General features: G+C 48.7%; 2 protein-coding genes across 2 annotated transcripts in view; both read right to left on the reverse strand.

Moving 5' to 3' along the window:
• LOC309703489 (retinal guanylyl cyclase 2-like) overlaps positions 1 to 5,828 on the reverse strand; it is a 31,206-nt gene extending 25,378 nt beyond the window's left edge. Inside the window, exon 1 of the mRNA XM_082528352.1 lies at positions 5,577 to 5,828. Coding sequence (XP_082384478.1) covers positions 5,577 to 5,600 — 24 coding nt within the window. The 5' untranslated portion in view covers positions 5,601 to 5,828. The remainder of the gene's footprint in view (positions 1 to 5,576) is intronic.
• Positions 5,829 to 5,939: 111 nt separating this feature from the next.
• On the reverse strand, positions 5,940 to 13,508 carry eif4e2rs1 (eukaryotic translation initiation factor 4E family member 2 related sequence 1). The gene is made up of 7 exons (XM_082528589.1): positions 13,324 to 13,508; positions 12,649 to 12,730; positions 11,930 to 12,064; positions 11,641 to 11,745; positions 10,305 to 10,457; positions 9,186 to 9,322; positions 5,940 to 6,159 (listed from the first exon to the last, which is right to left on the reverse strand). The coding sequence occupies exons 1-7, from the start codon at positions 13,338 to 13,340 to the stop codon at positions 6,120 to 6,122; spliced, it is 669 nt and encodes a 222-aa protein (XP_082384715.1). The 5' UTR covers positions 13,341 to 13,508; the 3' UTR covers positions 5,940 to 6,119.
• Positions 13,509 to 13,602: the final 94 nt, after the last annotated feature.

Here is a 13,602-nt window from a genome sequence, read left to right on the forward strand (position 1 = left end):
TACAGTGGAGAGAGAGAGAATCATGGTCGAGCTACATCCACTTACAGTGGAGAGAGAGAGAGAATCATGGTCGAGCTACATCCACTTACAGTGGAGAGAGAGAGAATCATGGTCGAGCTACATCCACTTACAGTGGAGAGAGAGAGAGAATCATGGTCGAGCTACATCCACTTACAGTGGAGAGAGAGAGAGAATCATGGTCGAGCTACATCCACTTACAGTGGAGAGAGAGAGAATCATGGTCGAGCTACATCCACTTACAGTGGAGAGAGAGAATCATGGTCGAGCTACATCCACTTACAGTGGAGAGAGAGAATCATGGTCGAGCTACATTCACTTACAGTGGAGAGAGAGAATCATGGTCGAGCTACATCCACTTACAGTGGAGAGAGAGAATCATGGTCGAGCTACATCCACTTACAGTGGAGAGAGAGAGAATCATGGTCGAGCTACATCCACTTACAGTGGAGAGAGAGAATCATGGTCGAGCTACATCCACTTACAGTGGAGAGAGAGAATCATGGTCGAGCTACATCCACTTACAGTGGAGAGAGAGAATCATGGTCGAGCTACATCCACTTACAGTGGAGAGAGAGAGAGAATCATGGTCGAGCTACATCCACTTACAGTGGAGAGAGAGAGAGAATCATGGTCGAGCTACATCCACTTACAGTGGAGAGAGAGAATCATGGTCGAGCTACATCCACTCACAGTGGAGAGAGAGAATCATGGTCGAGCTACATTCACTTACAGTGGAGAGAGAGAGGAGAGAGAATCATGGTCGAGTTACATCCACTTACAGTGGAGAGAGAGAGAATCATGGTCGAGCTACATCGACTTACAGTGGAGAGAGAGAGAATCATGGTCGAGCTACATCCACTTACAGTGGAGAGAGAGAGAGAATCATGGTCGAGCTACATCCACTTACAGTGGAGAGAGAGAGAATCATGGTCGAGCTACATCGACTTACAGTGGAGAGAGAGAGAATCATGGTCGAGCTACATCCACTTACAGTGGAGAGAGAGAGAATCATGGTCGAGCTACATCCACTTACAGTGGAGAGAGAGAGAATCATGGTCGAGCTACATCCACTTACAGTGGAGAGAGAGAGAATCATGGTCGAGCTACATCCACTTACAGTGGAGAGAGAGAATCATGGTCGAGCTACATTCACTTACAGTGGAGAGAGAGAATCATGGTCGAGCTACATCCACTTACAGTGGAGAGAGAGAATCATGGTCGAGCTACATCCACTTACAGTGGAGAGAGAGAATCATGGTCGAGCTACATCCACTTACAGTGGAGAGAGAGAATCATGGTCGAGCTACATCCACTTACAGTGGAGAGAGAGAGAATCATGGTCGAGCTACATCCACTTACAGTGGAGAGAGAGAGAATCATGGTCGAGCTACATCCACTTACAGTGGAGAGAGAGAATCATGGTCGAGCTACATCCACTTACAGTGGAGAGAGAGAATCATGGTCGAGCTACATCCACTTACAGTGGAGAGAGAGAATCATGGTCGAGCTACATCCACTTACAGTGGAGAGAGAGAATCATGGTCGAGCTACATCCACTTACAGTGGAGAGAGAGAGAATCATGGTCGAGCTACATCCACTTACAGTGGAGAGAGAGAGAATCATGGTCGAGCTACATCCACTTACAGTGGAGAGAGAGAATCATGGTCGAGCTACATCCACTCACAGTGGAGAGAGAGAGAATCATGGTCGAGCTACATCCACTTACAGTGGAGAGAGAGAGAATCATGGTCGAGCTACATCCACTCACAGTGGAGAGAGAATCATGGTCGAGCTACATTCACTTACAGTGGAGAGAGAGAGAATCATGGTCGAGCTACATCCACTCACAGTGGAGAGAGAGAATCATGGTCGAGCTACATCCACTCACAGTGGAGAGAGAGAATCATGGTCGAGCTACATTCACTTACAGTGGAGAGAGAGAGAGGAGAGAGAATCATGGTCGAGTTACATCGACTTACAGTGGAGAGAGAGAGAATCATGGTCGAGCTACATCCACTTACAGTGGAGAGAGAGAGAGAATCATGGTCGAGCTACATCGACTTACAGTGGAGAGAGAGAGAATCATGGTCGAGCTACATCCACTTACAGTGGAGAGAGAGAGAATCATGGTCGAGCTACATCCACTTACAGTGGAGAGAGAGAATCATGGTCGAGCTACATCCACTTACAGTGGAGAGAGAGAGAGAATCATGGTCGAGCTACATCCACTTACAGTGGAGAGAGAGAGAATCATGGTCGAGCTACATCCACTTACAGTGGAGAGAGAGAATCATGGTCGAGCTACATCCACTCACAGTGGAGAGAGAGAGAATCATGGTCGAGCTACATTCACTTACAGTGGAGAGAGAGAGAGGAGAGAGAATCATGGTCGAGTTACATCCACTTACAGTGGAGAGAGAGAGAATCATGGTCGAGCTACATCGACTTACAGTGGAGAGAGAGAGAATCATGGTCGAGCTACATCCACTTACAGTGGAGAGAGAGAGAGAATCATGGTCGAGCTACATCCACTTACAGTGGAGAGAGAGAGAATCATGGTCGAGCTACATCGACTTACAGTGGAGAGAGAGAGAATCATGGTCGAGCTACATCCACTTACAGTGGAGAGAGAGAGAATCATGGTCGAGCTACATCCACTTACAGTGGAGAGAGAGAGAATCATGGTCGAGCTACATCCACTTACAGTGGAGAGAGAGAGAATCATGGTCGAGCTACATCCACTTACAGTGGAGAGAGAGAATCATGGTCGAGCTACATTCACTTACAGTGGAGAGAGAGAATCATGGTCGAGCTACATCCACTTACAGTGGAGAGAGAGAATCATGGTCGAGCTACATCCACTTACAGTGGAGAGAGAGAATCATGGTCGAGCTACATCCACTTACAGTGGAGAGAGAGAGAGAATCATGGTCGAGCTACATCCACTTACAGTGGAGAGAGAGAGAATCATGGTCGAGCTACATCCACTTACAGTGGAGAGAGAGAATCATGGTCGAGCTACATCCACTTACAGTGGAGAGAGAGAATCATGGTCGAGCTACATCCACTTACAGTGGAGAGAGAGAATCATGGTCGAGCTACATCCACTTACAGTGGAGAGAGAGAATCATGGTCGAGCTACATCCACTTACAGTGGAGAGAGAGAGAATCATGGTCGAGCTACATCCACTTACAGTGGAGAGAGAGAGAATCATGGTCGAGCTACATCCACTTACAGTGGAGAGAGAGAATCATGGTCGAGCTACATCCACTCACAGTGGAGAGAGAGAGAATCATGGTCGAGCTACATCCACTTACAGTGGAGAGAGAGAGAATCATGGTCGAGCTACATCCACTCACAGTGGAGAGAGAGAATCATGGTCGAGCTACATTCACTTACAGTGGAGAGAGAGAGAATCATGGTCGAGCTACATCCACTCACAGTGGAGAGAGAGAATCATGGTCGAGCTACATCCACTCACAGTGGAGAGAGAGAATCATGGTCGAGCTACATTCACTTACAGTGGAGAGAGAGAGAGGAGAGAGAATCATGGTCGAGTTACATCCACTTACAGTGGAGAGAGAGAGAATCATGGTCGAGCTACATCCACTCACAGTGGAGAGAGAGAATCATGGTCGAGCTACATCCACTTACAGTGGAGAGAGAGAATCATGGTCGAGCTACATCGACTTACAGTGGAGAGAGAGAGAATCATGGTCGAGCTACATCCACTTACAGTGGAGAGAGAGAGAATCATGGTCGAGCTACATCCACTTACAGTGGAGAGAGAGAATCATGGTCGAGCTACATCCACTCACAGTGGAGAGAGAGAGAATCATGGTCGAGCTACATCCACTTACAGTGGAGAGAGAGAGAATCATGGTCGAGCTACATCCACTCACAGTGGAGAGAGAGAATCATGGTCGAGCTACCTCCACTTACAGTGGAGAGAGAGAGAGGAGAGAGAATCATGGTCGAGTTACATCCACTTACAGTGGAGAGAGAGAGAATCATGGTCGAGCTACATCCACTTACAGTGGAGAGAGAGAGAGGAGAGAGAATCATGGTCGAGTTACATCCACTTACAGTGGAGAGAGAGAGAATCATGGTCGAGCTACATCCACTTACAGTGGAGAGAGAGAGAGAATCATGGTCGAGCTACATCCACTCACAGTGGAGAGAGAGAATCATGGTCGAGCTACATCCACTCACAGTGGAGAGAGAGAGGAGAGAGAATCATGGTCGAGTTACATCCACTTACAGTGGAGAGAGAGAGAATCATGGTCGAGCTACATCCACTCACAGTGGAGAGAGAGAATCATGGTCGAGCTACATCCACTTACAGTGGAGAGAGAGAATCATGGTCGAGCTACATCCACTTACAGTGGAGAGAGAGAGAGAATCATGGTCGAGCTACATCCACTTACAGTGGAGAGAGAGAATCATGGTCGAGCTACATCCACTTACAGTGGAGAGAGAGAATCATGGTCGAGCTACATCCACTTACAGTGGAGAGAGAGAATCATGGTCGAGCTACATCCACTTACAGTGGAGAGAGAGAATCATGGTCGAGCTACATCGACTTACAGTGGAGAGAGAGAGAATCATGGTCGAGCTACATCCACTTACAGTGGAGAGAGAGAGAATCATGGTCGAGCTACATCCACTCACAGTGGAGAGAGAGAATCATGGTCGAGCTACATCCACTCACAGTGGAGAGAGAGAGAGGAGAGAGAATCATGGTCGAGTTACATCCACTTACAGTGGAGAGAGAGAATCATGGTCGAGCTACATCCACTTACAGTGGAGAGAGAGAGAGGAGAGAGAATCATGGTCGAGTTACATCCACTTACAGTGGAGAGAGAGAGAATCATGGTCGAGCTACATCCACTTACAGTGGAGAGAGAGAGAATCATGGTCGAGCTACATCCACTCACAGTGGAGAGAGAGAGAATCATGGTCGAGCTACATTCACTTACAGTGGAGAGAGAGAGAATCATGGTCGAGCTACATCCACTCACAGTGGAGAGAGAGAGAATCATGGTCGAGCTACATCCACTCACAGTGGAGAGAGAGAGAATCATGGTCGAGCTACATTCACTTACAGTGGAGAGAGAGAGAATCATGGTCGAGCTACATCCACTCACAGTGGAGAGAGAGAGAATCATGGTCGAGCTACATCCACTCACAGTGGAGAGAGAGAATCATGGTCGAGCTACATCCACTCACAGTGGAGAGAGAGAATCATGGTCGAGCTACATCCACTTACAGTGGAGAGAGAGAGAATCATGGTCGAGCTACATCCACTCACAGTGGAGAGAGAGAATCATGGTCGAGCTACATCCACTCACAGTGGAGAGAGAGAGAATCATGGTCGAGCTACATCCACTCACAGTGGAGAGAGAGAATCATGGTCGAGCTACATTCACTTACAGTGGAGAGAGAGAATCATGGTCGAGCTACATCCACTTACAGTGGAGAGAGAGAATCATGGTCGAGCTACATTCACTTACAGTGGAGAGAGAGAATCATGGTCGAGCTACATTCACTTACAGTGGAGAGAGAGGAACTTTGCATCCACCTGTGTTGTTGTCACGTCTTCACTTCCTGCTGATGATGTCAGCACCTCGCTGTAGTGTCACAGCCTGTGGTAAGAGGGCGTCTTCCTGTGTAAGGAGCAGCAGGGGAGGTGAATCATGTGATCAGACAGGTGAGCTGGATCAGGTACCGATGATGGTACCTCCGATCTGCTAATCCCGGCCTGGATCAAGTCCATCTGCTCAGCTCCCTGCTGGACTGCAGCCTGGAATAGACCCAGATTAGTCTCAGCTACCATCCTGGAATATCCTGGGACAGGTCTTTATACTGCTCTGGGACCCGGAGGTGCCAGCTGGGATTAAAGAGTCACACTCAGAGTTTAAAGAAGACTCAGTTTTATTTACACCAGCACAAACTTCAGAGATACAAACTAACACCGTCAGTCCAGTTCAGTCAGTTTATTGGTCCATGTGGCCATCCTCTGGCCAATGAGAGAGCAGAGTAACACCACGGCAGTTCCTGATTGGTCAGAGGGCCATTGGGCTGACCCCGGTGACCTCAGACAGAGATCTTGGTGTTCCTGAAGCTCGAGTTGTCCCTGAAACAGAAGACAGAAGAGGTCTCACTGCTTTATCAGGATCGTTTCCCACAATGCATTTCACCAGTCAGCAGTGACAAGCACAGCTGTTAGTTTAAACACAGAATTAGTGTCATCTGGGCAATCGTTGCTCAAGAGTTCAGTTCGTCCTGTAATCGGAAGGTTGACGGTTTGTTGTCTCTTTGAGCAAGACACCTCACCCGTTGCCTACTGGTGGTGGTCAGAGGGCCCGGTGGCGCCAGTGTCCGGCAGCCTCGCCTCTGTCAGTGCGCCCCAGGGTGGCTGTGGCTACGATGTAGCTGCCATCACCAGTGTGTGAATGTGTGTGAATGACTGCATGTAGTGTAAAGCGCTTTGAGGTCCTTAGGGACTACATAAAGCGTTATACAAATACAAGCCATTTACCATCTGCTGCAATCCTCCTGCTCTCTAAACACGCTTGAGTGTTTACAGTGGCTTTACAGAGTGGACAGAGGGGTAACAGTGGGTTTACAGAGTGGACAGAGGGGTAACAGTGGGTTTACAGAGTGGACAGAGGGGTAACAGTGGGTTTACAAAGTGGACAGAGGGGTAACAGTGGGTTTACAGAGTGGACAGAGGGGTAACAGTGGGTTTACAGAGTGGACAGAGGGGTAACAGTGGGTTTACAGAGTGGACAGAGGGGTAACAGTGGGTTTACAGGGAGGACAGAGGGGTAACAGTGGGTTTACAGAGTGGACAGAGGGGTAACAGTGGGTTTACAGAGTGGACAGAGGGGTAACAGTGGGTTTACAGGGAGGACAGAGGGGTAACAGTGGGTTTACAGAGTGGACAGAGGGGTAACAGTGGGTTTACAGAGTGGACAGAGGGGTAACAGTGGGTTTACAGAGTGGACAGAGGGGTAACAGTGGGTTTACAGAGTGGACAGAGGGGTAACAGTGGGTTTACAGGGAGGACAGAGGGGTAACAGTGGGTTTACAGAGTGGACAGAGGGGTAACAGTGGGTTTACAGGGAGGACACATACATTTGATGAACCAGCGGTCCCCAACCCCCGGGCCTCGGACCGGTGCCGGTCCGTGAGTCGTTTGGTATCGGGCCGCGAGAGTTGAGGCTCAGGTGTGAAATGTCTGGTTTTCAGGGTTTTTAATCGGTTTTCAGCGTTATTTTGTTATCGTTTTTATCGTTTTTATCGTTAACTCGGTTTTCCTGGTCTTTTCACATCCATCTTCATCCGCTTTATCCGAGGCCGGGTCGCGGGGGCAGCAGCCTAAGCAAAGAGGCCCAGACCTCCCTCTCCCCAGCCACCTCCTCCAGCTTATCCGGGGGAACACCAAGGCGTTCCCAGGCCAGCCGAGAGATACAATCTCTCCAGCGTGTCCTGGGGGCCTCCTCCCGGTGGGACATGCCTGGAACACCTCACCCAGGAGGCGCCCAGGGGGCATCCTTGTCAGATGCCCGAACCACCTCAGCTGGCTCCTTTCGATGTGGAGCAGCAGCTGCTCCACTCTGAGCCCCTCCTGGAGGGCCGAACTTCTCACCCCATCTCTAAGGGAGAGGCCAGCCACCTTTCGGAGGAAGCTTATTTACGCTGCTCCCTTCTCCCATCACTCGAGAACAAGACCCCGAGATACTTGAACTCCTCCACTTGTGGCAGGAACTCATCCCCGACCCGGAGTGGGCACTCCACCCTTTTCCGGCTGAGAACCACGGCCTCAGATTTGGAGGTGCTGATCCTCATTCCCACTGCTTCACACTCGGCTGCGAACCGTTCCAGTGCGAGCTGGAGGCCCTCACCCAATGAAGCCAACAGAACCACATCATCTGCAAAAATCAGAGATGAGATTCTGAGGCCACCAAAGCGAAAGCCCTCCGCCACTTGGCTGCGCCTAGAAATCCTGTCCATAAAAATTATGAACAGAACCGGAGACAAAGGGCAGCCCTGGCGGAGCCCATCACCCACCGGGAACGAGTCCGACTTATTGCCGGCAATGCGAACCAAGCTCTTACAACTGTTGTATAGGGATCGAATCTTTTCACATGTGTTATGAATAAATCTTATTTTTTTCGGTACCGGTACTAGTTTTATTTTGTTGACACCTTAAAAGCCAGTCTGTGAAAATATTGTTGGGCATAAACCGGTCCGTGGCGCAAAAACGGTTGGGGACCGCTGCAATAAAGTACAAAAAATTTGAAAATCGTTTTTATTTTTTTAACATATATTTCTAAATAGAGAAATTTAAGAGGTTTATCCCTCAAAACTGTAAATCCAAAAAAGTTGCACAAACAGTTTCCCACCACAGGGAATTTATTTTGTGTCTTCATAGTTTTATTTTTGAGATACAGCAATTTTTATATACTGCAGAAAAAACTAAAAACAATCCTATAATGCAAATTTGCAGAGAAAACAGCAGGTGCGTCAAAATAAACTATTTAAAGCAGCGCGATTTGAGTCCTAAGCATCCCAGCAACTATTCAGAAAAGCATGAAGTCAAACATGACTTTTAAAAACATCGGTAAAGGCCTACAAGTAAAAAACTACATTTTCTGAGAAAATGACGTCACTTCCGGTTTCGGGCAGGTAATGGCGGACATGCGATAGCTCATGCTGACGTCTATTCTAACGTAGGAAGTGTTACGAACAGCTGATCGGATCGGCAAAGCGTGTTTCTGGGATATTATGTTTTTGTTGCTGCAAGTGCTTTTTATGCAGTTTTTGCAAAGCTATATGTGGAAGGGAACCGTGACCGAGGACAAGCTGATGGCATAAGATGTAAGTACAACTCCTCTGGTTTCATATGCAAAAAAAATTATTGCGCTAGCTTACACGGTTCCGGTTCTACCGGGATTTAAAAATGGTTAGGCAAAACGGAGCGTGCCGCTCTAACTGGTTTTAAAGGGTTAAGTACAGATGGTTTAGAGCTGAGACAGGTGACTTTGATCACCGTCAGGTTCATATGAATACACTCAAAGCATCAACCAACCTGACAGCACAGTGTTAGCAGCAGTAACAGTAGCAGCAGTAACAGTGCTAGCACAGTGGTAGTACCTGAGGCTGTCGTTGTGGGTCTTGTACTCCATGATGGTGTTAGCTGGAAGGTTCAGGACTCGTCTCAAAGTGTCTCTGATTCTGGACGTCGTCGTCTGGTCGTTGGACGTCCTGTTCCAGATCGACAGGATGTCCTCCTGACAGACAGACGGGTTACAGACAGGTCAGAGGTCAGATGCTATCATAAACGTACCACAGGCCTTCAAGCTTGTTTAAACCCAGCTAATCTTAGCTAATTATAGGCCAACAGCTAACAGATCATCTGCAGAGGCTTATTGAAGAGTTTCAGTCAGGTTTCAGAGCTCAGCACAGCAACAGCTTTAGTGAAGGTTACAAATGATCTTCTTATGGCCTCTGACAGGAAATGGTGAATGGACTGGTTCTCCTATATCACTTTCCTACTCTGAGCACAGCGTGCCTGGTTCGCCCATCCACACAAGTCCTTTTTCCTATCTAATATTTACACACATACTCCGATGGATGCATCAGAGCACAACTCGGGGAACCAGTTTGGATCTGGGAGACAGACCGTCTAATTTTAAGCTTAGGCTAAAGGAGCAGACTCCTGTCAGTGGAGGAGCAGCAGCTCTCCTCTGAGCTCACTTCCAGCGCTCATATATCGGACTCACTGATTTGGTCTGTGAACACAGCTCGACAACATTGCTGCCACAGTCTTCCATACAGGACACACTGAGGCCAAACAAGACCCCACCCGTCCAGCTGAACCCACGCTACCCACTGATCAGATCACATGATCCAGACTGGAAATACTTTTACTTTGAAAGATGTCGTGGGAGGTCCCTGAGCTCTGGAAGTGGAATTCAGCACTGAGCATGACGCTCAGTGTAGTTTCATTCTTATTAAAAAAAGGGGACCAGCACACCAGCACTGGGTAACCCTGGTAACAATCACAGAAGTCCTCTCTCTGCTTGACTCCACAGACTTCCACAGTCATCACTAGCTGCACTTTAGTAACACAGTTCTATTGTGTTTTACTTGGACAGCACCGAATCCCAGTTTGAGCCCTGATCTCTGGTAGAGAAGGTCTCCGCTGTGCCTCACTCCGACTCAGAGCAGCAGCCCTGCAGTAGCACAGCACTGCAGTGGTTGTGTGGTTACCTGGAAGCGTATGGAGACCACAGCCCCACAGATCTCCTCTCCCACCATGAACTGCTCGCCCAGCATGGCCAGGATGATGTTCTCCCAGAACCGACTCGCCAGACCCTTACGCAGCCGGATGATCCACTTCCCCCCACTGCGGTTAGACTCGTCCTGCACAGGTGAGACAGACACAACAGGTGACACAGGTAGGAGACACAGGGGGGAGTTTGAGTGCGTCAGTCATGTGACCACACAGCTCTAACATCACTGCAGGAAGTTATCTGGGACAACTGGTACGAGCAGCACAGCAGGGGGCGGTACGGGATTGCTGCAGTATCAGTACTCCTTTAGCGCATGAGTACATCTCCAGGATTACTCCTGCAGTACTCGAGTACACTGATGAGCAGTTAATACTTTCCTGTTAAAACAGCTTTTCTGTTAAGAATTCTTAGTTGAATTATTATGTATTGTTTATTTTCACGTGTTTTATTTAATCTGTTGTATTGACTATGACCTAACGTTCATGTTACTTTTAGCCTTTTGTGTACAGCTGTGGGACCGCTCGTCTGTGAAGCGCTACCTTTCTGGACATGGGTTTAGGGACCAGACAAAGAGTTATTAAAAAACCTCCATGAGAAGATCACCCAGGAAACAGTTCCTCCTGCCTGGGGTTACCAGGCCCAGGATGTGGCACAGCCAGGGAAAGGGACAGGGGCCCATCGCCGTACTACGGGCCATTTAATCCTTAAGCAACCTCTGCAAGAACTTGGTCCGCAGAGCCGTCAGTAGGTAGGACTAGTTCCTGGTGGGACATGGTACTCTCACCGATTCTGTTCAGAATCTTCATGTACAGAATTTACAGGCGCAGCCAAGAATCTCGTCTCTGGCTTTCGTGCAGATTGGTTCTGTTGGTTTCATCAGGTGGTGTCCTCCAGCGCGCACTGGAGCGGCTGCAGTGATGCTGCACCGGTCCATGGTGGTGAAGAGAGAGCTGAGCCTCCTGGGCAAGGTGCGCTTGTTGTGTTCTCCGGGAGGCGGCCAGCAGGAGGGAGGTCTGGCACGCTCTGCTCAGGCTGCTGCCCCGTGACCTGCCCCCAGTGAAGGAAGACGGATGGATACCCCTCATCTTCATCAGCACTTCACTAAGAATTCATTGATGCTTCCTTCATTAGTACTTTCTTGGTGTGGGTGTGGCCTCACACAGGCGTGTCTGGTTCGTGGTGATGTCACTGCAGCCCTGCATGTGTTGTGTGTGTCTATGATGATTTTATTGTTGTACTTTCATTTGAGCAGCACAAATCTGTCCTACACGAGTACTGCAGGAGTACTGCAGGAGTACTGGGTACTTAGTTACCTCCCACATGGGTTTGATGCCCTCCTTGAACAGGTGGAAGTCGCTGTGCCCGCTCAGGTCACCTGGCCTCACCAGATGACTGTAAAACCTCCAGAACTGCTCCACCTGAACACACATTATTGGCTATCAGAACGATCGATCGCACAGACTTACTGATCTGGTCAGACTGATCATGTGACTGAATCAGAGAGAGAAGAAATAAAATCGTGTCAGACTGAAACTATCAGTAAAGCTGACGGGGTGTGGTCTCAGAGGAGGCGTGTCCTCACAGAAAGCTGTCCATACGTACCGAGGCCACGGTGCCGATCTGTCGTATGTTCTGCTCGTAGCTCAGAGAGCTGGCGGGACGACTCGGGGTCCTCCTGCTGTACCAGAAGGTGTAGTTATACTGCAGGGGGTGCTCACCTGCACCTGGACACACCGTCTGCAGGTTACAAAACACACACATCACAGCTGCTGACCAATCAGGCCCTCACAGTCTGAGGGTTTTAAGAGTGTCTAAACTCAAGGCTGTCCTTCAGAGGGCCGATTACGTCACAGTGACGTGACGAAGGCTGCTGCAAATGCGTCGTCCTTTCCCTCAGATTTCAAGGATGGGTTATGATGTGGGTTGGCACATCATATCCCAGGATTCATAGCACAGCAGAGGATAAAGTGGGGCGGCCGAAGAGTAAACATTTAAAAGTAAGTGCTGAGTTTTATGACTCTTATTTATGCGGCGATACAAAAGTTCCAACAGGAACATTAAACAATACTTTTAGCTTCCTGTCAGCAAAGTCACGTGACATTGTTTTTATGAAGCACTTATAATGTTCAAACAGTTTAATCCTACAGAGATGTGATGATTTCATGCATAATTACAGTCAGTCATATATCCACAAACACAACTGTTGTCTGTCCTCTAACGCCACGTGTCTCAGCGAGACTTCCACCTGGGATAACATAATGTGCCTACAGACACGAGCACGGCGTGAACAGGTAACCAGGTAAAACAGAGGAACAGGTTACCTTGCGCCGGTTGTTGTTGTTGTTGTTTCCATCGGCATTGTCAACGTGACAATCTGTCTCCTGTGCGTTGTCATCTTGGGGACTGAAAGACAAACAGGAAGTACTCAGCAGGTAATCCCAGGTGTCACCTGAGGGACGTGCCCATGGTTTATGGTGGACGAACAGCTAAAATGCTTGAGTCATCTTTACGTTTGCTTTTCCACTGATATGTAGCCTGCATGTGTTATCACAGCAGGGCTGCTGTACACCGAACGACCAGCAGATGGCAGCAGTGAGCTGTTAAACGGGGCTTCGTGCGCCCGAAACCATTGGCTGGAAAGATTCGACACACCGCACCGTCACTACTCACAGGTGAAGTCGCCCCTTTATCTCACGTCCTTCCTAAACTCCATTTAAAAGACGGAGCCCTGCGCTGACGTCACACCTCCACAGGTCCTCTCACTTGTACACAACAGCGCACGCGACCGTCTCACGCTCCGAAACAAACGGACTGTTCAGGGAGGCTGTGTCAATAAAGTTTAGACCCCGACTGCCTGGATAAAAACGCTGTTGTTAACGGCTAACTCTTATTTCACGCAGTCTGTTTAAATAAAGTTTGAATGAATCACACTGGATGCTAGCTCTACGTGCTCGAGCGTTATCTGCAGTTATTTCCGGGTCAAAGGTGAGCCTTACCGCTCCAACTGATCCATCTCTCCTCCGTCTCTCGTTCTGCTCCTTATCTCCGCCTGTATCACCTGTACTTTTCTATTTTTAATCTATTGTCCCTACTCGGCTTCTACTCAACACACTGGACTGCGGTGACGGCTTCTGTCAATGCGCATGCTTACGGCGGAACAGTGGACGGAAGGCGCGAAGGGACAAATTTGATAATGGTCACTAATCGCACTTTCACGAAAGGTTATAAAAGCGAAACATTATGTCCATAAGTATGGAGGATCAACGCGGGATAAT

The sequence above is a fragment of the Aulonocara stuartgranti genome (assembly GCF_965226115.1).
Source record: "Aulonocara stuartgranti genome assembly, chromosome: 3".
In the NCBI taxonomy this organism is placed as follows: domain Eukaryota; kingdom Metazoa; phylum Chordata; class Actinopteri; order Cichliformes; family Cichlidae; genus Aulonocara; species Aulonocara stuartgranti.